Source organism: Physeter macrocephalus, chromosome 11, assembly GCF_002837175.3.
Source record: "Physeter macrocephalus isolate SW-GA chromosome 11, ASM283717v5, whole genome shotgun sequence".
NCBI classification, from domain to species: Eukaryota; Metazoa; Chordata; class Mammalia; order Artiodactyla; family Physeteridae; genus Physeter; species Physeter macrocephalus.
Window position 1 is genome coordinate 117,111,840 of NC_041224.1, and position 26,623 is coordinate 117,138,462.

The following is a 26,623-nucleotide window of genomic DNA, read 5'->3' on the forward strand; positions in this document are numbered from 1 at the left end:
CTAAGTTTGGCTATCCTGCCTCTGTACAATATACCTCCCACTTTTTACACAGTATTCAAATTGCTGAAGCTTTATTATAATTTCTTATAAATAAATTATCACCTAAGCCGCCTTCGCTGCTTTAGTGGGATTAAGGAAATCAAATACAAATAGCAGTCTTCTGGTAGCTCTAGGAGAAGGTCACTGCTTTGGGAAAGTGTGCCACCCACAGTGATCTGCACAAGTGATTTTGAAAGGAGAGCCCTGGCTAAGTGGACCAACGTTCTCTAAATATTTGCCTGTCTCTGCCAACAGGAACCTCTATACGTTGTCTTTCTTTCTCCTGATCATAGACTCAGATGTCTTCCAGAGATCAGGCAAAGTGGGATGCGGCAGGGCCGAGGGAGAGTACTTGCCTTCCTAGAACATTAAATTTGAACCTTCTTAAACACAGTGCCATCTGTACTTTTCTATCCGGGGCTGAACGTGGCCTGAGATTCCTGGATTTAGTCTCCTGGCCAGGGATTTGAAATTTGTCCCCCTGCTTGAAAAGACAGATGCTTTGGAAATGATCTTTAAAGAAAATGTAAGGAATAGAATTTGTCTTGTGAAAGTGTCTGCAGGCTTCATAGGCTTTATAACTTGGAGCATTTTTGTTGTTGTTTACCTGGCCTGCTATGCTTGTCTTCAGTCCTGACTCAACAGTGTGTTTTATCAGAATGCATCCCCATTATCCTCTCAGACAAGGACTAGAAAAACCAGGGATTGGAGCAGGCATATCACTAATTTGCTCTTTTGCCAACAGCATTTGTCATAAAAGATATGTATAAAATTTCTGGAACTATTTATGTTTTAGCATATAGAAGATCTCTGAATTAATTATGAAAAGAATGAGACTAAAGAAGTGCATCTAAACTTCTATGTCCTACTGAGTCTTCACTTAAATGTTGACAATTTCTCAATCATAACAGAACCAAAACAAACCCCACTCCTCAAAATGTTTTGCCATCCGCCAGCCCTTTCCACTTCAGTGAGTGGCTCCATCCTCCATCCTGGAGCTCTGGGCCAAAGCTTAGGAGTATCCTTTGAGTCCACTCTTGACCTCAGACCCCACATTGAATACATCAGCACATTCCATCAACTCTACCTTCAAAGTGTGTCCACAATGCAACTACTTCCCATCATTTCCTCCTGGACTACCATCATCTCCCCCACCAGGACCTCTACAGGAGCCTCCTATGTGGCCTTCGTGCTTCCACTCAGGCCCCCGGAGCAGCCATTTACAGAAGCCAGAAACATTTCTCGGATCTCATCACTCCTTCTCTGTGCATCCTTTTCATAGCTTTATCCCCTGAGCCAAGAACAGTGCCCGGCCACAGATTAATCTCAGCAATACTTGTGGAATGAATGAAATCACGTAGTATGGACGAGGTACATCAGACGCTGCGGGAGTGTTTGGACATTTGAGAAGGCTTATCCGACCAGTGATAGACCAGGAAAGAGTAAGATACCTGCCCTTGAATCTGAGTCATTCAGACACCTGCCAGCCCACTGCTTACCTCATTCCTTCCTTTCCCGTTGCTATGGAGCAGGAGATGCTATGTATGAGTGGGCTGGTGGGGAAGAGGATGTCTGCCCAAACCAAAGCAGGAATTAAAAAATCAAGTGCTGATTCTGGTTCTTTTAAACCGTTGCATACTTACTTGGCAGTCATGATAGCACAAGTCACTCCTATAATCAAAAGAATCATTACTTGTTTTGCTAAAATCCCAAGGAAATGGCTCAAGATGTGATATTTCAGCACTAATGAGGTTGTGTCTGAAGAAGTGGGATGTTAATTGTGATGGATTTAGAGAATCCACTGCAAAACGGCAGGAGAACAGCATGCTCTTCCCAGTTCCAGGGAAAGTGCATTAATATCCCATGTTTCTGTTTTATTTAGTCTTGGCTGGCTGTGTGGAGAATCACCCAAGGTAATGGCAGAGCTACTAGGGACTACATCAAATAGAACCCTATAAAGAAATTTTATTTTCTCCTCCCACACTATGAAGGGAGGCTGCACGACTGAGAAATATTTGTCTCGAGTTGCCTTACAAGCTACTAGATTGATTTGCTTTGCCACTGACGGTTCTGATCCTGATACAACCTTTCTGCCGCCTTCCATCCTTCAAAGGTTGAAAGTCACTGCTTGAGTACTGTGGCTCACTAAGCCTTTACACGGCAGGTGGAGGAAAGGAGTTTCTGCAGAATCTTACTTCATGCAGAAGAATGATACGGGTTGGGTATGAACGCCCCTGGTGCAAGTCTGCATATGAACAGTGTTGCTGATTACTTCATTAGAACCCTGTGCTCTTCGAGAGCCATATGCTTTCAAGTTTCTTTAAATGGTATTAGGGAAAAATATCCTGCAGGCATTATTTTTAAAGGGGATTTCAAACGTTCCCCAAGGGGAAAAAAAAAAAAAACAACAAAACTATAGCACGTTTGAACTCCAGGGGGTTACAGGAGAAATCTTACTTAGCAAGCCTGTGAAAATGGAGTGATCTTTTCAGTTTCAGGGTAAAATAAGTGTTGGTCACAATCAGGGATAAATTTAAAATGTGGATGGAGAAAGATGCAGAAAATCTCCAAATCCTTGAATCGTTACCCTAAAATAGCAAAGAAGATGATGACTTGAGGAAGGAAAAGAAAATTTTTTTTTAATAGTTCTCATCTTACGCTCGATGGTATAAAGAGAATTAAAGACTCTCCCCGTATCCTGCAGAGTGCAAAAGTCCATATTTCTTCCCATTTTGTGCCACGTAGGAGACACTTCTAGATGATTTCCCCCCTGTGTTACATGCATTCAAACTTATATTTTAAAGACCTGGAAAGCAAGGCTACAGGTAGGGGTAAAGCTATTCATTTTGAGTTTCCCTGCAGAGGCTCTGCTCCAGAGGTCAAATCAAAGAGATGCTTCTTCAAGTTTTAACCCTCCTTTCCTAAACAGATTCCAATCTGATGTCATTTAATGCATTGATGTCTGGATTTCTTAGGCATCATAGTTGCCCTATTACATATCAAAAGGACTCTTGAGAAATTCCCTCGAATTGACCATTCTAATTTCTTATTTATAACTATTCTGTATTCGCTCAGAGGACAGCTGCATTGTATGCTAAACCATGAATCGGAGAAATTGGCCCCTTTGTATGTAGGTTTGTATTAAATTGAAATGCTCTCTTTTTTTTCCCCTGTTTGTTCCCACACTTGAGTTCCTGGTGTCAGTTTGTATTTGGCTTCTCGAGCATATTAAAGTTTTTCTAGTGCTTATGATGTTCTTGCCAAGAGCACACTTGCAGCAATCTGCACTAGAACAGTCTTTGTGCCAATTACTTCAAAAAGTATTCTTTAAAATGAAAAGAGGGAGGGGTTTTTTTTTTTTCAGGGAACTTTCAGGTTATGGTGTGGTGGTTTCCATTTTAATTTTTTAGTCAGTCTTCCTGAAATGATGACTTATTGCCTCTGGAATGTGTGCATCTTTGGGTTATTTTCTCTTTTTTTAAAGCCTTTCTACAAAATGGAAGTTCTGATAAAGACATACGCATAGCAGGGATAATCAGTAGGATGGAGGAAACTGCTGTCGCTGCTGATACCACACCCTCATCTATTTAAACAGCTCTGGAAAGGAAACTGCTAGAAGCTTGTTAAAGAGTTCCCAAATGTGTGACTGTAAATGACTATCTCTAATCATGGCTGAATAAACCAAATGCAGCAAATGAGCTGGTGACACGCACAAAAGTCATATGAGCATTTTGAATTGCATATGCTGAATGGATAATAACCCATGTCAGTGCCATGGGGTCTTTTGAAGGTTAAAATCCAAGGTTTGATCGAGTTATTTATACAGAGACAGAAACACATTTGGGAAAACAGAAGAGGAAAGTGGAAAGGGAACGTATCCTCTGAAACGCACTGCTGAACAGTAGAAGAGGTACTGGGCAAGAGATGAGGAGACTTCGCTTTTCTTCCTGTGTCTGCCACTCACTGGCTTTGCGTCCTTGGCTAAGACATTTTACCTCACCGGGTCTCCACATCTGTAAGGTGGGCGGTTGCACTAGGTAGTCTGCAAGGCCCCCTCCAACTCCAGCAGGAGGTCTTTCTGGGGGCGCTGCACACAAAGAGGATTTGGCAGGGCGTGGATTCATTCACTCCATAAAGCAAGACGTTTTGAGGGGTATGTCATTCCTAGAAATTACTCTCATTAAGAATGAAATTTAGGGGCTTCCCTGGTGGCGCAGTGGTTGCGCGTCCGCCTGCCGATGCAGGGGAACCGGGTTCGCGCCCCGGTCTGGGAGGATCCCACGTGCCGCGGAGCGGCTGGGCCCATGAGCCACGGCCGCTGGGCCTGCGCGTCCGGAGCCTGTGCTCCGCAACGGGAGAGGCCACGGCAGAGGGAGGCCCGCATACCACAAAAAAAAAAAAAAAAAAAAAAAAGAATGAAATTTAGGACTGAATTAAGCCACCTTATAAAATATTAGCTATAGCATTTAGAGGGCAGGTTGAGAAACATTTCAGAAAATGTCCTTTGCTAATCAATGCCTAACACATAACATCCAGGCCACACAAAGAATGGAAACCAAGATACTAGAGATGGAAGGTTATAGAGATTTAGGGCTTTGATGTTGGGTCAAAGCTTCATGTTTAAATATACGAGATTTAACAGACACCACAGTAAGGAAGAGTCTTGGACCCTATGTAGTTAGGCCCACTCGCTTGCCCAGTGAGGAAATTGACACAGAGAAAGGAGGGTGCTGCAGCAAACACAGAGCTACATGTTGCCTGAGTGTGCCAGAAAAACTGAGGAACCTTGGCTCCTACGGTGTATTTTTTGTTTCTTGAACCTATTTGGGTCTAAAGTGCCTAGCTTAAGAGAATTCTTTGTTCTTGCATCACTGAAGAGTTCCAGATACCTACTGTAGCCTCCTAAGAAGTGACCGTTTTTAGGTTTGACTTTTAAGGAGTTTCATGTCTAAATTTGGGGAATATTGGGGTTTTAATTTTTTCACAATATTTATGACCCATCTGTTGGCTTGCAATTTTTTTAAATTATCAGAAATACAAGTATTCATATGTGTGTGTATCCCCTTTAAGGGGATGGCTGCTTTAAAAAAATATTTCAGCTCCTGAGACAGCAGAGCTGCCCTTCCATAAGGACTGTTCTACCCATCGACGTGGATAATTGTCTTTAATTCTGTATCCTCTGCAACTGAGGAAGAGAGGAGTAGCTGACTCCCATATCTAAGAGTTCTTCCTCGGAAGGTTTTCCCTTCTTATCAAAATGCAATCATTTATTCTCCTGCAGACCTGCAGGGCGGGTGGAGGGGATAGAGTAGGGCTGCCTTAACATTTTCTCAGGAGAGCAGAGAGCTCTCTGGAGCGCTGTCTTCACGCAGAGAAGTCTCCAGTGAAGTCCACAGCTGTCTTTGGCCATTTGTTGCAGTTTAGAGTGGATATAAATTCTGTTAGCAAACTCAAGAGAAACAAAGGTTTGGGAGACTAACTTAGAACAAGACGTGTTGCTAAACTCAAGAAATTTAAGTAAAACACACATTCACCAAAGGTGTTCAGCAAGGATAGAAAACAGAAAATATCTGAATTATATCTTTCCTAATAGGTGCTCGTGAGTTCATCTATATCTATATAATATGATATAGTAATTCAGCAGGAGGTGTAGGATGGGAGCAGAGAGCCAGTTTCTGTTCCTTACTTGGCATAAGACTAGCTCCGAGTCCTTTTTTTTTTTCTTTTTAATGTTGTCGGAGATACAACTGCAGTCTGTTACATTGAGAAGAACTGCCTCTCTACCCTCAAGACAGTGGCACTAAGCCACAAGGGACCTCTGGGGGCCGTGAGGGGTGATACCCCCTCTTCTACATCAAGTGACAGAGGAATAAAAATGCTGCCCTCCACAGAGGTACAATGATCCTCTGTCCTTCTCTAGGAAACTTTAATAAAGTAACTGAATGAAATGAAGTTTGATCAGATGTGTATAGTTCAGCCTTCTTGCTTTGTCCCTTAACAATTTATGGAGGTGTTTCTACCCATGGTCCTGTTTGATTAAATGATATTTGAAGTGTTCCACTCTCTGAGAAAATGTGGTTTATATCCTTGGCATACATTTACATAATCTCGTTAAGGAAATCTCTTCAGCTTAGTTAAACTATCCCAATAAAAATCTTATCTCTGGTAGAAGAACGACTGTTTTCTCCAAAGGGAACAGGAAACAAATATGGAGTCTGTCCACATTTTGAGAATCTAAGGCTGTAATTGTAGCTATATTTTTTATGTTACATATTTGAAGTTTGTTAAAGGAGATGGATGAGAAGTAATTGCTGTTTGGAGGATACAGTCATGTAAGAATAGAGTCCTGTAGCTAATGTTTTTTAAATGTGGATTTTAGAAATAATTTTTTATTTGTTGCTTGGAAAATGTTTATACACTAAAAAAAAAAAAAAAATGAGGCTGATAAATTACCACCAATCTCTCAAGCTCCCCACTGGAGCATGGGGTTTTTAAAAAAAATTTTTTTTTTTTTGTTGGAAAAATTTTTATACACAAAAAAAAAAAAAAAATGAGGCTGATAAATTACCACCAATCTCTCAAGCTCCCCACTGGAGCCATCAAATTAAGGGTTAACCTCCCAGGATTCCTCTGAATTAATCAGGAGCTAAGCCAGGGGCAGGCTGGGCTAGGGGGAGGATTGGCAGAGTGCCACCTCCCCCAAGAGGCATGGGGCACAACAGTGCAGCCACAAATAAAGGAGCCTTGACCGGGCTCCCCCGCTCCTCTCTCAGGCAGCCCTGTGCACAGAAAACACGACCTGATCCCACATCAGCCCAGCGTTTCTGCTTTACCCTGCTCTGATCCTCCGTTTCCAAAGAACCAAGACAAGGGGTTGTGCTCTACAGAGTAGGGTTGTTTTCAGTCCTGATTTAATTGTAAATGTATGTTCATCTTTCTTTCCTCATTTAGGAGGCATTCTGGGATGAGCCTCTGGATCATCTTTTTAAGATCTCTAGATCCGTTCAGCTCTAGATAAAGATGAAGCTGCAGCTGGATGGAACGAATGGCCTGCCCTTAAAGCAGGACTTAAAGGATGGCTGTGCGGACCATTAGCATAAAAGCACCGGCAATGCTGGGTGGCATGCAGATTCCCAGGTCCCTTCCTAGCTTTAAAGAATCCAAAGTTTGGGGGGTAGGACCTTGGAATCCATATTATTAAAAAGCTCTCCAAGTGATTCTTGTGCATGTTCAAATTTAAAAACCACTATCCCTAGAGGTTTTTTTGGTTTTAAATAAATCCCTGATATCAGCATTAGGTGTCATGGGCTTTCCAATTAAGGAACAAAATACGTTTTCCCCCATGTGCCAGGCCCATTTAGTTATTTGTGTACAGGACAGAGCAAGTTAACTTCATCTGTAAGAGGAAGAATGTGTCCTCATGCTTATGCATGAGTCTTTGCCTTTAGGACCTTAGGAACTCAGTGAGAATAGAGAAATTAGTCCCTAGCTTCCTTCCTTGCTCTGCCTTCCAGAGTCGGGAATGCCCTTATCTACAGCTTTAGGCCTGTCCACTTCCAGAGCCAACCGTCAGCGCGTCTTTTCAGCAATCAGACCAAGCACCAAGTGGTCGTGTTCTGATTACATTCCCCCCTCCTTCTCATCTCATTTCCATTCAAACCAAATGGTGTCCCTGAGAATTCACACTTTCTAGTTGTCGTCCTTTTACCCAAAAGGATTGGCTTCTGCCAGGGTTCCTCTTCCTGAACTTTGGCCTGGACACTTCCCTTGTACCCAGTCTCACCTCCTTTCTCTTCACTGCCAGAGCTGCCCTTAAGTTGAGCCCATCTAAAACTCTCTCCAGTTCTTGCTGGTCCTCTAGTCTTAAGTGCTGAATCCTGCCCAATTCTGAAGAGCCCTGATCTTAGGGAAATTCTTAGGGACAAACTCCCAGAAAGCCTTCCACCACCCATGTGGTTCCTGAGTTGATTGCCACCTCCATACCTAGCTGATGGTGATGACATTCCACAACCACCTTTCCTCTGTTGCATCCCCTTTGGCCCTGGAAGAGGCCTGAATCTTCACCTGCTCCCTGCGAAGACCTCATTGCCCCCTGAACCTCCCCCTCCCTTCAATCTCACCTCTGCCTTGAGAAGTCAACTTATCCCTCTTCTGTCTTGTCTTATCCCCAGTTGCTAAAGTCCCATTGTGAATTATGATGAAGATTACTAGAAGCGAGGCAGTTTCTAGAAATAACATCTGAGATGCTGGAAAGGGGAGGAAAATAACATTCTGCTGTTCTCCTGCCCCTCCCAGGGCCCACAGGCACCTCCTTCAGCTGTGAGCTCTCTTCTCCATAGTGTTTGCATCTATGGACAAGTACTTGGTCTCAGCTAAATTGTTGTGTTGTTGTCTTTTTGTTGTTCCCCCAGGCCTTGCGCAAAGACCCAGGTGGCAGGAGTCAGACAGACAGGGACAGGGGGACCTGTCAGGGGAGATTCTCCAACCTATGATATAGTCTAAATTCAGGAAAACCCACTGCCTAAAAATTTGCATGAAGTAATTTACATGAGGTTGATATTCTCACGCTGGTTTAGATTAAGTTGTTAGGCTGTAGGCTAGGTGTTTAGATTCAGAAGACCGGGCTAACCCTTTATCTTTCAGCAGGTTGTAGGACACCTCAGCCCCATCACTTAAAAGTAATTAGCTAGCTGACTCTCCCACCTTAGCTAGTGATTTGATGATCTGTATGCTGAACCAGACTTCTACAGGGGAATAAAAGAAAAAAGACCAGAGTGCCGGAAGGAAGCCTAATTTTTAAGGTAAATTTGGATTCCCCTAAAGGACAAGTGAAAAAAATCTCTGAAGATGCACTAAACCCAGGGAATCATAGTTTTTTTTCCTGCCTGCAGCATTTTTGGTTCCCCTCTTTGCGTGGCCCTATTCTGTACTTTACATTATGTGTGGAAAATAATGCACATAATACTTAGCACTTCCTTTTGATAAAGAAAATGTTTCATAGGACTAGTAGTAAGATTTATTCCTAAAAGCATGGAGACTAGCTTCCAGATGTATTTTCCCATCACAGACTTTCTTTCCTTAGGTATTGACAGAGGGGAGGTTTTATCAAGGTCTTTTTGATGGGCTTGTTTATAATGAGAATTTATTAGTGGAGCACATCTAAGTGTTTATCACCAACAGACGATGGAAAGGAGCATATGGCAGGAAGAGAAATATATATTTGTCCAAGAAACATGGCTTGTTAACACTCCCACACTCGTCCTAAACTCCATGGACATGTAGTCTCTGCACCGCGCACACCCTCTCATCGTGTCAGAGAAGAAAAATAAAAGCCAAACAATGATTTCTTCAGTGTGGGACTGTCAAACGATGCTAATTTGGACATTTTCATCAAAGATGGTGGGATTTCCACTCAGAAATCCTTTGCATGCTGCTTCACTGTGGCTGGTATCTGGGCAGTACTGTGTAAGGGGTTTAGAAAAATACAGGCTTTAGCATTTTTGCACAGCTCTTTATGATAAAACAAGAACAATGAAAGGATAGGTGAGGATTGAGCTCTTATATAAAATTGAGCTCGGGGGCAAAGAATCTTTTCGTTCAGAAATCTCTTTTGAAGATGCCTGTAGATTAAAGACCAGGCTAAGACAAACCTTTAGAACACAGAGGCAATTTTCACCTGACATTGGCCAAAAAAAGCATTGTTCCAACTTGGTTGTGCCCCATAAACCCCTATTGATTAATTCTTAAAGTAAGCTCTGCATTTAGTAACTTGCAGCTGTCCTCTGAAACTTCTGCCCCTGCCATGGGTAAGGGGAGTGGGAGGTAGGTTAGCCCTACAGCACAGTGAAAGCCCCTCTATTGAGCATTAGGTCATGGAATTCTCTAGAACTTAGCGAGAACCCTAGGTAGCAGCACCTGATTCTTTTTTTTTTTTTAACATCTTTATTGGAGTATAATTGCTTTACAATGGTGTGTTAGTTTCTGCTTTATAACAAAGTGAATCAGTTATACATATACATATGTTCCCATATCTCTTCCCTCTTGCGTCTCCCTCCCTCCCACCCTCCCTATCCCACCCCTCTAGGTGGTCACAAAGCACCGAGCTGATCTCCCTGTGCTGTGCAGCTGCTTCCCACTAGCTACCTATTTTACATTTGGTAGTGTATATATGTCCATGCCACTCTCTCACTTTGTCACATCAGCACCTGATTCTTATCCTCCATTTTATATCTGAGGAGATGTTGCCCTGGTCAAGCTAGATGACTTGCCAAAATCACCAGAACCAGAACTCAAATTAATTGTTCTGTTTCCCAATTCAATGTTATTTCTACTCCACAGTATTCCTTTCACTTTAAAGTTACTAGGTTACTTTTATAGTTTCACAGTTCTTGACATACTATTAGTATTTAGGCCTGTATGTTTGTATTCAAAATCATTTCTCATTCACCTGCTTAACTCTACAAGGAAGCCATCACATTCTTTGGGATGTTACCACGGGGCCTGGTGACCATGCGGCAAGTTTGGCATTTATGTCAGAAGGGAATTGTGGATGGAGAAAAAGGGGGCTTAGAGTTTTCAGAAATGTTCACTTTTTAATAAAATTAATCATTATAGATTAAAAGAAACTCAATTTAGAGAAGCACCTAAGTTGCTTTAGGCTTCAGATACTCAAAGGGCTGGGGTCGGGGGGTGGGGGGACACCTTTGGTGTTCGTCTCTCATCTGTGTTTTCTCTGTTGGTAATTGCATTGAATTGCTTGGTTTTAGCTATCACCTCCAGCCAAAACACCAAAACGAAGCACAAACCAACCAACCAACCAAGTCTTCCAAAACCATATCTTCATCTCTCTTCTCTTAAGTATCCAACCCCTTTTTCCAACTATCCCCAGGACACCCTGCCCAGGATTTCCCCAGGCTGCTCAAATACAAAATGTCCACAGGGAAATCTTTTTTGTCCCTTTGTCAGTGATTCCTGTATTCCCAGGTACCATTTAGTCTATCATCATCATCTTCCTATGACACAGGCTCAAAACCATGGTGCCTCTCCCCACGTCCCATTACCAATTTCTACTGCTTGTACCTGCCATTTGCCCCATCTCTGACTTTTCTGCTGACACCAGTTGAAATGCTCCTGGAGCCCTGGGTGTCTCCAGTAGGTTCTCTTTTAGATTTGTTTATCTTTTCTTTTATATTCCAGCCCTTATCTCTATCTGGAACCCCTTTCACCATTCTCTGATTATATCTTATGGCAATTTAGTTTAATGCCAGTTTCATGTAACCTTCCAGATCCCTTTGGTCAAAAGTATTTTCTACCTACCCTGACCTCCCAAAGATCTCATTCTATAACTTTCTTATGGTGCACACTTGTTACTTAATGAAAATAGTATTTGTTGAGCATATCCTGTGTATCAGGCATATACTTAGGCATATACCTTTATATATGTTTTCACTTAATCCTCTCAGCAGCCCTATATTCCGGAAGTCCATATTTAACTGGTGTTGGGTGCAGCTTGGACATGGGGACTTTTAAAGACTCCCTGGGTGATTCCAGCCTGTAGCAAGGTTGAGAACCACTAGTAGAACTCCAAACCGGTTAGCCAGACATTCTCTTAGTAGATATCACCTTTGAAGCTCTAAAAAACAAACAAATGTTGGGCCCCAGCCCAGTGCTACCAAATTAGAATCTCTGGGCGATAGAGCCTGGGAATCCATGTTTACACAAACAAAACTTCACAGGAGATTCTGTCACATAACCAGGAGGGAGAACCACTTTCTTAATCAGACACTGTGTTCCCTCCCAATATTACCATAATACAAGTAATTGTTTATGTTCCCTGCCACTATGTAGTCAGTAAACCCTTTGAGGACAGGTTTACATTTGATCCACCTTTGTTTTCTCCCTGGCACCTATCAAGGTCCCTTGCACATAATATGTTTCAGAAACTAAAAAAACCAATAAAATGCCCTTTAATGACCCTATTAAGAAAACAAAAGACACCTTTACAGAGTACTTATTCTCTCTGTACTAGGTTTTTAATCTCTAATATGCTGACCTGGAAAGTAAGCAAGTCATTTCCATTTTCTGAGCATCATAGTTGCATGGCTACACAGTACCAGAGCCAGTGCCAGTGCCCAGCTCTTCTGGTAATACTCTTTCCTCAACACCTCAGGCCTTCAAAGCAAATACCAAGTGAAAAAATCAACTATCTTTGTGTTTGGATACCTGCTCTTGGCCATGTTTCTAAAATCTGAACATAACTTCTCACAGTGGAAAAAAAAACTGTGGGCATTATGAAATAGATTTGGGAAAATACCTTAATTTAACCCCCAAAGTTAATTACAGGACCTAACAGATATCCCTTTTCTTCTCTTCAGCACCATCCTCCCTCACCCCCAGATGTACATACATACAGACAAACACACCCTCTGATTGTTCTTTGACATTTCTTGACAACTGTTAAGTTATTGCATTGGTAATTTTCTTTGGTTTTTTCCTTCTTACTTTGTACAATTTCTCAAAGACTTTTCAAATAACCTGGGCTTCTGGCTATAAGTGAAATAATTTCAAAGGTTCATATACAGTTTATTTAACACAGTAAATTGGCATCCGGTATAAACTTCTAATGTTTTGTTCAATATGAATAGGCACATAAAATGTATACAAGCATAACAAAGTTGAAACGATGCTCAAACACGACCTAGAAACCTAGATTCTAGGCTCTTTTTTGCCATTTCCAAGCCCGATGACTCTGGTTAGGGAATGAACGTTCCAAAGCCTCTTTCCTCACCCAAAAAAATGAAAAGGAGAACGACCTAAAATAGACCCTCCCAATTTTTCTCCCAAATATGAAATGTCATGATCCTTTAAAGTAATAATAATTTATTTGGCCTTTGGTCAAGATTAAATGAATAATCGGTCCTTACCCATATTATTCAGTTGACAGTTTTTACAGGCAATCAGAATTATAATGAAATTTGTAGACTTCCCTACAAAAGTGTTCACCACCATTACCTCCTTTGATTTTCATAACGTAATTGCAGAAGAGTCATCATTATCCCCATTGCACAGAAAAGAAAATTGAGATGCAGAGAGGTTGAGTCCAGGAGAAAAAAATCAGGAAATGGCAAATCTACTCAACGCAATTTTGACCCCCTTCAACACCTTGATGGCCACAGGCAAAGCTGGAGGAGATCAGAGGCGGGGTAGATCTGAATGCACACAGCTCCCCCAGCAGCCTGTCTGCCTTCCCAGAAATATTTGCTAGCCCAGATGCCTTCAGATTGCTTTGGAAGAGAATACCAAGCGGGGATTTATTTAACATATCATTTCTGGGTGTGAGTTTTCCTGAGCATTTATAGTTCTGTGTTTTTCCAGGAAGCTGAGTGTTCCTGATAAAAGAAGACAGATAATGATAAATGAGCATCTATGTAAGCCTTCCTGGGAGGAGGACCAGGGACTTTTTTAACACCCCTCCTGCGAAGCTAATCCCATTTCTTTTAGCTATTTCTTTATTAGTTAATGAGGTCGTGCAAAAACGTGTGTCTGTGATGATGTTTTAGCACCCCTGCCTCTAGGAACATTTTCAAATATTCATAAAGTAGCTCGTCTGACCAAAGCTTAAAGCAAAGGTGCATTAAGTATGATTTCAGTCTACTTCAGTGCAGGTGGTCAAAAAACTGCTCCTGAAATAACCTAAATAATCCTCCTCATTGGTGTTTCCAGATCCACAGCTCTGGGCTCAAACGTGAAAGGGGACAGGGAAGAGGTATCATTTAGAACAGCCAGGACTCCAAAGGGCGGCTCTGTAAGCTTTGATCCTGCTGCCTGACTGACAGCAGTGTGGCTTGCTTTTGGAAAACTGAATAACTTAAAGGAAACAAAAACAATGAAAAAGGAAATACCAGTCAAGCCCCTAGGAAGGAGAGCAGATGCTAGTTCTTATTGCTCCTGGGAGGCCAGAGACCCACTTCCCACTTTGGTTCCTTCTGGCAAGGAGGGAAAAGAAGAATTTCAAAAAATGATTTGGCGCCCAGGGGTGCATTTGGAGAGGCAAACCAAACACAGAAAGTCAGCCAGCTACGAAACTGAGCTCCAAGGTACCGGGAATGGCAGCGAGTACCTCTACAACTGGGTTTGGGAAGGTCCGCCACACTGTCATAGGGCCCCAGGAACACAGCTAGAGTATACACACACACACACACACACACACACACACGCACAGTCTCCAACCCCCCCCACATATACACACTTGCCTTCTATCATCCGGAAGCACTGCCACCCAAATCCTTATCCTTTCCATCCTTTTATGATTTCATTTTCCCAAAACACCGTTTAAGGAAACTGACGCTATGACTCTTCTCCTATGTTCAGTTTACAAAGGAACTTTTTCCAAAGATGGCTTTATAAAAATAATATTATTTAACATATGTGAGGATGATGAACCAATTTCCTTTCGTTCAGGGTGGCCTGGACTACCCATGGTATACTTTGGCTAAGAAACCAAAAATCACAGCCCAACGTTGTCCCTCCCGTTTCGGAGCAAGTACTTCTGAGCCGCCACTAAAATGGTGCAAGGCTTCCTGACCCTACTGTGGTGTGTCAGCTTAGGGAACAAATCGTACTCCAAGGTCCTCTAACCTTCAGTCCCAGACGGCACTGCGAGAAAGCATGGCGTTACATGTACGGGTAACTTAGCACTGCCTAACGTGGGATCTCTATGCTCAGAAGGACACATTCACGTCACTGTCACTGAGTTTTTTAATCATTGGAGTCTGGCTTTTTTGCAAATGAAGGAAAGCTCTGAGCCACACTTCTGAAAGGAGATGTCCATGGAATCCCACTCAGTACAAATTTGGAGAGAGACAGACATCATCCATCAATAAGGGCTGATAATGCAAACATTTCTTTTTGTAGCTCAGGGCTCAACTTTCTTGTCCTTTTATCTGGTTATGAACTTCCTCTAAATGTGGAAAAAAAAAAAGTCCTGAAAAATAGCAATAGTATAGTAATAATGCTGCCTTGAGAAATGCTCAGAGTATAAGATTATTTCTCTTTTGTCTCTTGCCTTGAGGACATTGAGGGCACTTTGACAGCCCTTATGATTACACAAGATACAAGCTAACATTGGTTATTCCAGATGCAATTTTGCATTTCTCAAAAGAAGTACTGTTACAGCCCAGATGTAAATTTGACTGTGTCCTGTACTTAATGTTCTATTACAGGTGATTCACATAACGGGCCGGCTACGACTAAGGGTTTCGCTGTCCCACGGGAGGACCGTCCCCAGCCAAATCATGGGTCTCGTGGTTGTGGCTCATGCCTTGCCTCCCCCTACGATCAATGAAGTCAGAATTGACTGCCATATGTTCGTCACTCGAGTAAATATGGACCTCAATATCATTTACTGTGAAAATAGGTACTTCGTTTTTGTTTTCATTTGCCCTGTTGTATGTTGCACATTGGTAAGGGCCGGTGTTTTCAGCAGTCTGAAGGATTTTACTCTCCCAGTGAGGCTCATTATAAATCCTGATCTTATTTTTAATGGCTGCTTGGACTGACACCAACCATGCTTTTTATTTGAAATTTACATTGCTGCCCTGATTTACATTAGGGACAACAATGGAATGGAATTAGGATTCCCAGGCATCCATATGCTATAACTAAGACCCATTTTGGCCGAGAACCCAAGGAGAGAGGTGGGCTGAGACATTCTTGGCAAAACAATGCAGTAAGAGCTATCTCCTGATGCCTCAGCCTGACCCACTTCCTCAAGGACCCAGCCTCATGCCTGTCAGTGTTCACAGAGGCATTGAGCACCTTGTCCTAGTCAGCTCGGGCTGCTGGGACAAATTACCATAGGCTAGTAGCTCAAACAACAGACATTTATTTCTCACAGTTCTGGAGGCTGGCAAGTCCAAGATCAAGGTGCAGGCTGCTGAGGTTCCTGAGGGGGCACGCTCTTTCTGGCTTGCAGAGGGCTGCCTTCTTGCTGTGTCCTCATATAGGGGAGAGCAAGCTCTGATCTTCCTCTTCCTATAAGGACACTAATCCCATCATGGGGGCTCCATCCTTCTGACCTCATCTAAAACTAATTACCTCCCAAAGGCCCCATCTCCAAATACCATCACATGAAGGGTAAGGATTTCACTGTACGAATTTAGGGGGTACACAAACATTCAGTCCACAAAGCATGTAGAGAACAAATGAGAATTTGAGGCCCCCAGAGGAAAAAAAGACAAAAAAGAAATTTGCAAAACTATTCAATGATGCTTTGTAATCCTGAGGATTTCACTGTGATAAATTAAAGAAAGATGACTCGTCATATGAATGACTTGGCAGACTGAGCTCTTCTAAAAGGACTTTTTAGCCTCTGGTTAAAAAGTTCACTTTTCCATTAAGCACAAAGCAAGGGACAAGGAAATGGGACAGTGCCCCTTCAGACCTTTCACCCAGAAGTCACCAGCCCATCATCAGACTGATCTGAAGAAGAGAGAATCACGGTGGGGGAGGGGGGGAGGAGGTGAACACGCGTCGGCTGTGGGAAGGAAGCTTGGCGACGCCGCCCACCCTGGTGCCACGGGGAGAATTACCGAATTAATTTGTGGGGACACTTTTGTGGCTCAGATTATCGTCAGGCATGAAGGCAGTACATGTTTGCTGAGTCCTGTGATTGCCTTCGGGGGTGGGGGTGGACAAAAGAGAGGAATGGTCAAGTGGCTTAGGAAATTGACCTCTTCAGGGCCCAGCCAAGAGGAAGACAGACAGCGCCTGCATTCAGTCCATTAGGAAGCGCTAAAGATGTTGAGATCAAGTTAGAAATGCCTCCCCCTTTCCGGTCAGGCTTTGATTCAGAGGAAAGAATTCACCATGGGAAAAGAGTACCCGCCCTGAGCTTTTTAGTGTTCAGTGGGGTAGAAGATATCACGAACCTGTCACTATTATTTAATGAGTAACTCAATCTATTTTCCAAGTTTTGGGGGTATTTATTCAAATTTTATCATCATGACTGTATACTTGGCTGTGTCTAAGGCATTCTGCCATGGCCACAGAGAATCAGGAAAGATGAGTTTGCCAGAATGAGTAGCTAGAGTTGGCCAGGAATACCAAAGAGAGATAACATTTATTGAACACTTGCTACACCCTCAGCCGTATGCGAAGTGCATTAGATGCACTATGTCACTGAAGCTTGAGGACGGTTTTGTGAGGTCAGTGTTGCCCCCGTGTCCATTGGCCCCACGCAGTTTCAGCTTAGAGAGAAAGGTCAAGTGCCTTGACTGAGGCCAAGATTTGAACCCTAATCTGCCATATTCAAAAACCATGCCTCCGGTGGGATCCCCCTGCATTCCTTGTCTCTAATTTTTCTTCAGAAGTCAGGCTAAATGGTAACGAATCGGAATAACCGCTGAGGTGGAGCTTTCATACACGTGCAGCCATGAAAGAACACAACTACAGCCCACAAAGCGGTCTCTTCTCTGATTTAAAATTTAGAATGTTGGACACCCAGGGAGGCATGTAGACAGCCAGGGGATGGAGCATGGCTTTGCGTCTTTGGAAACATACGTCGGCTCCCTCGATTTAGATTCACAACCACCAATCCCCGCAAAAAAAAGACGAAGCCTCATCTTATTTACGTAACTCCCAGCGATCGTCCTGTCCCCAAGCCATCATCTAATTCTCATTCCTGTTATCACAGGTTGATTAATTCTTTTGATGCACTCCATGGACTTGAGTGCCTTATGGTGCCCCTCTAGTAATTGAGATCACTTTCTGTGACCCACTTTATGCCTTTTTCTTCCCATTAAAAAATGTTTTTTCCACAACCCCTTATTAGCCCGTACAATACAGCATTATTCCTCCACTGAAGATGATAGTAATTATTAAAAAGGATCCCCGTTAAAGGCAATTGCATATTGAATCTGAGGGAACAGCATACCTGTGTGTCAAGCACTGTGCTACATTCATGTCATTTCATTCATGAATCCCCTCACCAGCCTCTGAAGTTGTTTTACAGATAAGGAAACTGAGGCTCGGCGTACAAGATGCCATCAGGCTTCTGATCCTGATACAGGTCATCAGACTGGTCTAGAGCATTCTACACATATATTAAGAGGTCTCTGAACACTGAGCTGGTCATATTTACCAGGGTAACAGGCTCTGAGAGTACAAAAGTGCTTCCACTGTTTTGAAGGATTTCATTCAAATAAAAAATAAAGAACTGTCTTCCCTAAAAGAACGGAGTGCCTTTTTCCCAGGGTTTATTGTTTAATTAGGGATCTGCTAACTAGAAAATAGAGTCTGCTCCTTGACTCTGCAGATCCCTAGGACAGCCCTGGGCAAAGCCCACATCTGATGCTTTCAGAGGAGCAGGCAAATTCCAGGAACACCAATGAAGGCCTTTAATGACATCCTTATTCCCTCGTTTGCAGAAAGGGGGTATAAACTGTGCTTGGAAAGCAGTTGATGGTTTTAGGAAAACACCAACTAATCTGTTTTGTACCAGAAAACCATGGAATCCTGAGAAAACACTCCAAGAATTCTAGTTTGGCCCCAAATATGATTTAAATTGCTAGATGTTGAGAAATTCACTCACTGGGTAGTGTATTTTCATTACTTTCCAGATTATTTTGGTTTGGTTTGGTTTCTTATTTCCTTGCCTTTAGGGGTCAGCTTTCACTCCCCAGCAGCAGTCTCATGGGTTTCTTAAAGGTGCCATAGCTAAAGATTCACTTCATATTTGATAAGTCGGAAACCATGAAAAGAACAGGGGCAGGGCTTCCCTGGTGGCGCAGTGGTTGGGAGTCCGCCTGCCGATGCAGGGGACACGGGTTCGTGCCCCGGTCCGGGGAGATCCCACATGCCGCGGAGCGGCTGGGCCCGTGAGCCATGGCCGCTGGGCCTGCGCGTCCGGAGCCTGTGCCCCGCAACGGGAGAGGCCACAACAGTGAGAGGCCCGCGTACCGCAAAAAAAAAAAAAAAAAAAAAAAAAGAACAGGGGCAGTAAAGAGAATCAATTAAACAAAAGATAAATTCTCTTTGGGATGGACCAAAAGGAATCTGAACTTGGACAGGAAGGAGGAGAAGCAGCATTTTGGCGTGTTCGTGTAAACCAGGCAGATTCCCCCAACGTTTTTTTTTTTTTCCAGTTTTTGTTCTTTTTCTGTGCTCCTGCCTGAGGACATTGCCGTCTGGACAATCAGTGACAGAAGCTTACACACACGTATGGTCGAGCACAAGGCTGGCAGAGCTGCCAGAATGGTTTAAAAGTTTCCGTGTGGAATCCACCACAAAGTCCCAGTTAAAAGGGGCCGGAGTGAAAGCTGAGCTCCCAAATGACTCAGACGAGAAAAGATAATACCCCCCAGGCATCTGTATGTCTCAGCATTTAAATTATATCCCTTGAAATGCCAATTTGGACTTTGTGCCAAGAAGCAGTCGAAGCCCTTTTTCATGGAAATACCCAATAGAAGACCAATCTGTTTAAATGAAAGGTGTCTCTAATCATTTGGTATAAACATAACATGTTTTTATTTTATTACGTAACCTTGAATTATCTTGGCCTCTAATGAGGAGCTCGCATTGTTACTGATTCTCAATAATTTCATAGAATTATGTTGTCTAAATGGGTATTCTGATACTAAAAAAAGAAAAGAAAAACCTATCTAATTATTTCAACACAATTGCTTGATCTAGCACAGTTCCTACTTTAGACAAAGACTGTTTATATGTTAAAGAAAATAATTTTATCTAAAAAGGGTTTTCCCTCAGTGCCGAGTCCTCACAGGTACCCTGGTATAATGAAAATTGTCAGTATATTTGTTTCTAAGTCATTTAACAGTTTCTATATTTCCCCTCCCTTCTGATTTCCAGCCTGTGTTCTTCTCTTTGTAGGATTAGTGATTATATGGATCTGACTCCTGTAGACATTGTAGGGAAAAGATGCTACCACTTCATCCATGCTGAAGATGTCGAGGGCATCAGGCACAGTCATCTGGACTGTAAGTACCTCCTATGCACGGGGACAGCTGATCCCAGCTGGACTCAACTGTCTCAGATGCTCTTTTGGTTTCCATGCCAATTTCTCCCTTCCCATCTCCTGTACATTTGAGATGACTGTCAGCGCGCAGTGAGAAAAAGTGAGACATAAATCGCTCCAACTTTTGTCGGGATTAGATTGAAAGCTGGACCTCCGGGCCCACAGAGGCTGTTGGATCTGTAGGTGCTCACCCGGGATTTCGTGGTCTCTTGTGCGCTCTCTCCCACGAAGTGATGGGGGAATCTTTGTCTTAAGTGCCTTCTCGACCCTTTCATTTCCTAGAGAGCAAATTCCACCGTGAAATTTGTGGTCTCAGTTTCAAAACAGACATGGGAGAAGACAAGTTCAACTAGGCCAGAGCCGCATAAAAATTCCTACTTGACTAGCAACAAAACTGGGATGAGGGGGGAGCCTGGGGACAGGGGCAGAGTGCCTCATGTGGATACGGCAGCTCTCAAAGGTGCTGACTTTTCACCGTATTTCCGGAAAGAGGGTTATCTAGAGGGGCAGGTACCTCCATCTCCCGACTCTTGGAAGGGAGAAACTCATCTCAGCTCTTTGAGACTGGTTCCCAGCTCCTGGGCCAGCAGGCTCACCTCCAAGGCACCTTTGGTGGCATTTAAGCAAAGCAGGACCAGCAGTGTTCCGACTGGGTCCCAGCAGTAACTCACACACCAGCGTCCTCATGCACTCTTCCCTCATCAAACTCAGCAGGGCTGTTTTCACTACGTGTGCAAGGGATCTGACAATCCCATCAGGCAGGAGGCACTGGTCTGGTGGACCTCTTAGGAAAGGACTGCCCTTTTCCAACAAGAGAGTCTTTTTATGACCATTCAGTAGACTCTTCCTAGTACATGAGGGCCCTGCCATCTATAGTCCTAGAAGGTTCTAAACCCGGTTCTGAACTCCACTTTTAAATACATGCAAGGGGACACAAAGGAGATGGTACAGCTTGAAGCAGAAGCTTTTATATAGTAAAACCAGCCAGGTGGCCTCTGTATTAATTTCTTCTTCCCTTTCTGGCCATGGTTGAGGAGAGCTGTTTCAGATCTTTCCCGCCCTTTGCAGTTGTTTAATCATTTCAAACTCAGATCTTCAGAAGTGTAATGGAGAGACACTAAGCTAGCCGAAGTCTCAAACTGTGAGCATCTTGTATTGTGTTATTTGTTTGTTTGTTTATTTATGGCGTGTTGGATCTTCATTGCTGCTTGCGGGCTTTCTCTACTTGCGGCGAGCAGTGGCTTCTCTTGTTGCAGAGCACGGGCTCTAGGCACGCGAGCTTCAGTAGTTGTGGCGGGCGGGCTCAGTGGTTGTGGCGCACGGGCTTAGTTGCTCCGCGGCACGCGGGATCTTCCCAGATCAGGGACCGAACCCATGTCCCCTGCATTGGCAGGTGGATTCTTAACCACTGCGCCACCAGGGAAGTCCCTTGTAATGTGTTTTGAGCCCTGCATTAGCAACACTGACAAGGGAGCAAGGTCAGTGTCAAATTCTGTATATACTGTGTCTCTAGAAAAAAGCCTGCCTGTGAGGCTGCTCTGGCAGATTCTACTCCCAACCCAGAGTGCATGCCTTGGTATGGCCCCCCAGCGATTTAGGGAACACACTTGTTGCTAAGAACGAATGGATGTCATGTATCACAGAAGCAGATGGCTCTTCAATTAATTGGGGGAAGAAATGATGCTGTTTCCTGAAAAGACACATCAGGTTCTTTGTAGCTGGGCATTTAGAGAAAATGGAGAAAAATCAGGATCTTTGGAGGAAGCTATGAATATATTTTGGGATGTGGATATGCCAGAGATCCAGACTTTGAAAATGAATATATTGTTTGTAAGACACAGTCATAGACCATGTGTGTGTGGGGCGGGGGGAGCTTTTTCATTCTGGAATCTTAATCGAGGTCTAAATTCAGAAACCTGATGCTGACAAAAAGGAACTTTGTCATCCTCTCTTATTATTTGGAAAACATCATGCTATCTCTCTGGGATTTGATTTACAGCTTGAAGAAATACAATTCCTCAGGAACAGTGAGCCAGGGCAGTTCATTTCTTCCCATAAAGCAAGGTCTCCAACAAATACATTTGATGCCATTCTTTCCGATCTACTTTTATCTCGTTTTCAGTACCTGGAATAATTTGAGAGTGCTGAAAATAAACAACTCCGTCCGTCATTCACTATTGTGCTAGTATCCTAATTTTTCTGGTATCTTGCCAGCTAATGAACAGAGAAGGTATGCTTTCAAATTCTGTGATTTTTTTTCATTACTTGATATTGACATGCTGGCTATTGCTTTATGATTTCATCTGCTAACAATGATTGAGTTCAGTCTTTCAACTCATACACATGACTTCTAATTTTAAGTTCTTTTAATAACCTTAAACACATGAAAAACAAATAGAATGAGCTGATAACTCAGCACAGTAAAATATACTTCACGTATTTAGCTATCACGCTGTGGAATAACTCCACAATGTCAAGTAGCACACAATTAGTAAAACTGTAGGGGGAGGAAAAGGAGTGTTTTGATCCTGAAGAATTTTGATCCTAATCAGATTGAAATTTCAGCATTCTTGTAATGCTTAATATCTTCAATCACACACACACACACACACACACACACACACACACACACACACACACACACACAAATCAAACTGACGCCAATGTCAGGTTTTGCATTCTGTGACTGAAATAAAATGCTAAAATATACAAATGCATCTTGCTTTGTATAATAAACATTACATCATTATAAAGTAAGATTGAGTCTAAAATTATGTGATGGAATGTCTGATGTTTACCTAATTCTCAGACCAAAGCCAGCGCAGTAACAAAATGACAGAGCATGTAATAAGTCTTGGTTGTGTAAACACTGAAAAAAAAAAAAGGCAAAAAGCCAGGACAGCATCTTCCTTGCCCAAAGCCCTAGGCTATTACTGAAGGATGCCTCAACTGTGCCTTCTTGGCAGGAGAAGGTCATGGTGACATGGAATCAGCTCAAGAATAAGAATTCTAAAACAAAGGGATGGTTAAAAAATAAACCACATTAACTATTTAGCTTTTCTTCCTAGAGCTATTGGCACAATTCCTGGTTCTGTCCATGAAAGGCAGGTTGTAGTCATCTGACATATTTCTGATATTTTGAGATGTGTCTTATGCTCCAGCTTATGGATAAAACTTAAAGAAAAAAATGACTCGGCAGCCTTTGATAACTCAAAATGCTATCTTTATCACTTACATCTATTTTCCTAGCATAGGCATCTGTAAATCCATAGGTGAACTTGTTTCTAGAATAAGAAAAGTAAAAGGGAATCTCAGCTGCACCAGGATTTGACAACTCCGATAAATTGAACCAAAAACTTTGGACCATTTACTCGCCCACTAGGTTAACATGAGACGCCAGAGAGTTCAATGGGTTTAACACAAAGAATCACTAGGAATCATTAATTATACCAACACGGTGGGTTAGTGAAATTACACTGGGATCTCAAGGGAGTTTAGGTCCTCTTCTATCATACTGTGACCAAAGACTTGTGTGTTTTTTTTTTTTTTCTCTAAGCCACCTCACTGGAGTCACTGAACCCAATTTCATTGATTCTTCAGGCCAAATTGAGCAAATCAACATTTCAAGGTTTGAATTTTAAATCACCCATATTAGCAATTATTTGAGCACCTTTTCCTATCACCCTCCAGTTTTCCATTGCTCAGGATGTATTGACCTCAAGAAGACCAGTCACATCTCCCTGGAGTCACACACTCCCGTTACCTAGAACATCTGTGTCACTCCTGAATTATGAGAACGCCTCACCATGTACTGCTTTGCCTCTGCCTATAGCCCAGAAAATAGAAGGGCAAACCACACATGCTAACCAGAGGAACATGCTTTGCATTTTGCTTTTGCCCCTGTCTATGGAAGATGCTGAATTTGCCTTGAGATATCCTTAGGGTTCTTCCCAGGTCACATCAGCAACGACTCTCTAAAACCTGGAAAGAGTAGCCTGAGGGAAAACTTCCTTTCTCTTTATTACATTGTGTCCCAGCAGCAAGGGTCAAGGCTCAGGCTCTGCAGCAGTGGAGCTTTAGAAAGAAGGAGCCAGCAAGCATAGAAGTGGTGGCAGTTTTCCCTTCCTAGAACTGGATCCAGGATGAGGAAACTCTGGAAGATTTATTTCAGAAAGAGAGGAGGACTTTTCAGCTTGTCTATGAGATCATTAGAGTTAAAAAGCATGGCCTACCCAATATATTGGGGAGCTGTTAAAAAAGAATACAGGGGCTTCCCTGGTGGCGCAGTGGTTGAGAGTCCGCCTGCCGATGCAGGGGACACGGGTTCGTGCCCCGGTCCGGGAGGATCCCACATTGGCGCAGTGGTTGAGAGTCCGCCTGCCAATGCAGGGGACACGGGTTCGTGCCCCGGTCTGGGAGGATCCCACATGCCGCGGAGCAGCTGGGCCCGTGAGCCGTGGCCGCTGAGCCTGCGCGTCTGGAGCCTGTGCTCCGCAACGGGAGAGGCCACAGCAGTGAGAGGCCACAACAGTGAGAGGCCCGCGTACCGCAAAAAAAAAAAAAAAAAAAAAAGAATACAGTAGCCTGTTTATTTCTTAATTACAAAATTCTATACATCCTAACAAAATGAATACACTGCTACCTGGCATAATGCATTCCACGCTGTTTTGCATCAATAACCCCTACACTTCCCTCCTGAAGGCGTCTCATCACCAAATGCAAGCCGACTGCTTAATGCAGGACTAATTAGTATATCCCCTTCCAGTCTGCAGGCCCTCCATTGTAATTCCTTCCCTGCTCATTTTTTTCCACAACCGAGCATCAATCAAAGTAAGTGCCCTGCCTGCCTAGGAAACACAAGATGTCCTCCATGCATTTGTCATCTGCCACAAAAACAAAGGGGGAATGTAATTGTTGATTTGGGTATGCAGCCATCGCATGCAGTAAAGGAAGCGGCGAGTGAAGGAAGAAGGGAAGGTGTGAAGTTTGATGGCTGGACCAAATGCAGATGGCACAGGGGACTTTTTCTATTTCCTCATCTTAGCTTTTTCCAGCGCTGGGTCTTCAGGGATTGAGCTGCCACCTGATCATTGGCTGGACATTTTCCCCCAAAGCAAATGAGTTTTTCCTCTTCTTCCATATGATTATGAAAATTCGCATGAAAGGAAATGCATTTAATAGCTACCGTGTCTGACTTTTTTTCAGAAGCCAAGTCAGCCTACATCATGTGCCTGTCCACTAACTAAAAAGACTGTCAAATGGAGACAAAATAAAGTCAGGTTTTTATGCTGGAGTGAATTAGGTATTTTTCGGTTTTGTTTTTGGTTTTGGCCGTGCTGTGCCGCATACAGGATCTGAGTTCCCAGACCAGGGATCGAACCCACGTCCTCTGCAGTGGAAGCTTGGAGTCCTAACCACTGGACTGAAAGGAAGTTCTAAGGAGTGAGTTAGTATTATTGCTTTACATCCTTTTTTTTTTTTTTTTTTTTTTTTGCGCGGTACGCGGGCCTCTCACTGTTGTGGCCTCTCCCATTGCGGAGCACAGGCTCCGGACGCACAGGCTCAGCGGCCATGGCTCACGGACCTAGCCGCTCCGCGGCATGTGGGATCTTCCTGGACAGGGGCACGAACCCGTGTCCCCCGCATCGGCAGGCGGACCCTCAACCACTGCGCCACCAGGGAAGCCCTACATCTTTTTTTCTTTTTCAGTAAGTGCTGATTTTAGCTTTTTAAGTCCAAGGTCAGGCAAACACAGAGAACAGAGACCAGCAAGGGTCTACCTACCAGCTGAGTATCCCTGCTCCACTACATACTAGAAATGCAGAATTTCAGGCCAACCCTCAGGTTTACTGAATCCAAATCTGCGGTTAACAAGATCCCTAGTTGACTCGCATTCATGTAAAAGTTTGAGAAGTACTGACTACGCTGGTATTTAGAAGGCATTATTTTACATGGAGTTAAAGTAAATACAGATCGACTAACGATCTTAAGGATTTCATTTACCCCCCTCCAATTGAATGAATTTTATTAATAGTTGTAAAATATGAATAGTCAAGTGGCTCTGAGGGCATCTCAATCAGTGTTCAAATGAAACGAGTGTGATTACTTGGTAAAGAGATCGACTTCTTTACGAAGATGTAAAGTTTTGAATTGCAGTGGAGAAAGTTAATATTTAGCAGTAGTAGTCAACTTGTAAGCAAAAGGAGGTCTTTAGTTTTTCCCCAGGTTAATATTTTTCCATGTACTTGACTGCACGTGTGACTAGGAACAGTCATATTTTCCCTGTTCAAGGTCATCTAACATTTGTGAGTACTTAAGTACATACAAGGTTCGCAGTATTGCTATAAAGTTTCAAAAATAACTAAGTCATGGTCTCTACCTTCAAGCAGCTTACATATTGGTAGAGAGGACAGCATGAAAACAGCCAGTTTTGCAAAGGTGGCATAAAATGAGGACTATCACGACGTGTAAACAAAACAAAGAAGCCCCAGAGGTGGGGGCCACCAAGGAAGGATAAGAAGTTCCAGGAGGCACGTTTTCCCTGGACATTGA

General features: G+C 43.1%; 1 protein-coding gene across 2 annotated transcripts in view; it reads left to right on the forward strand.

Moving 5' to 3' along the window:
* Positions 1–26,623, forward strand: part of NPAS3 (neuronal PAS domain protein 3) — an 876,091-nt gene that overhangs the window by 833,219 nt on the left and 16,249 nt on the right. For both annotated transcript variants that reach the window (XM_055088379.1, XM_028495688.1), the window contains 2 exons: positions 15,261–15,454; positions 19,927–20,033. In XM_055088379.1, coding sequence (XP_054944354.1) covers positions 15,261–15,454; positions 19,927–20,033 — 301 coding nt within the window. The remainder of the gene's footprint in view (positions 1–15,260; positions 15,455–19,926; positions 20,034–26,623) is intronic.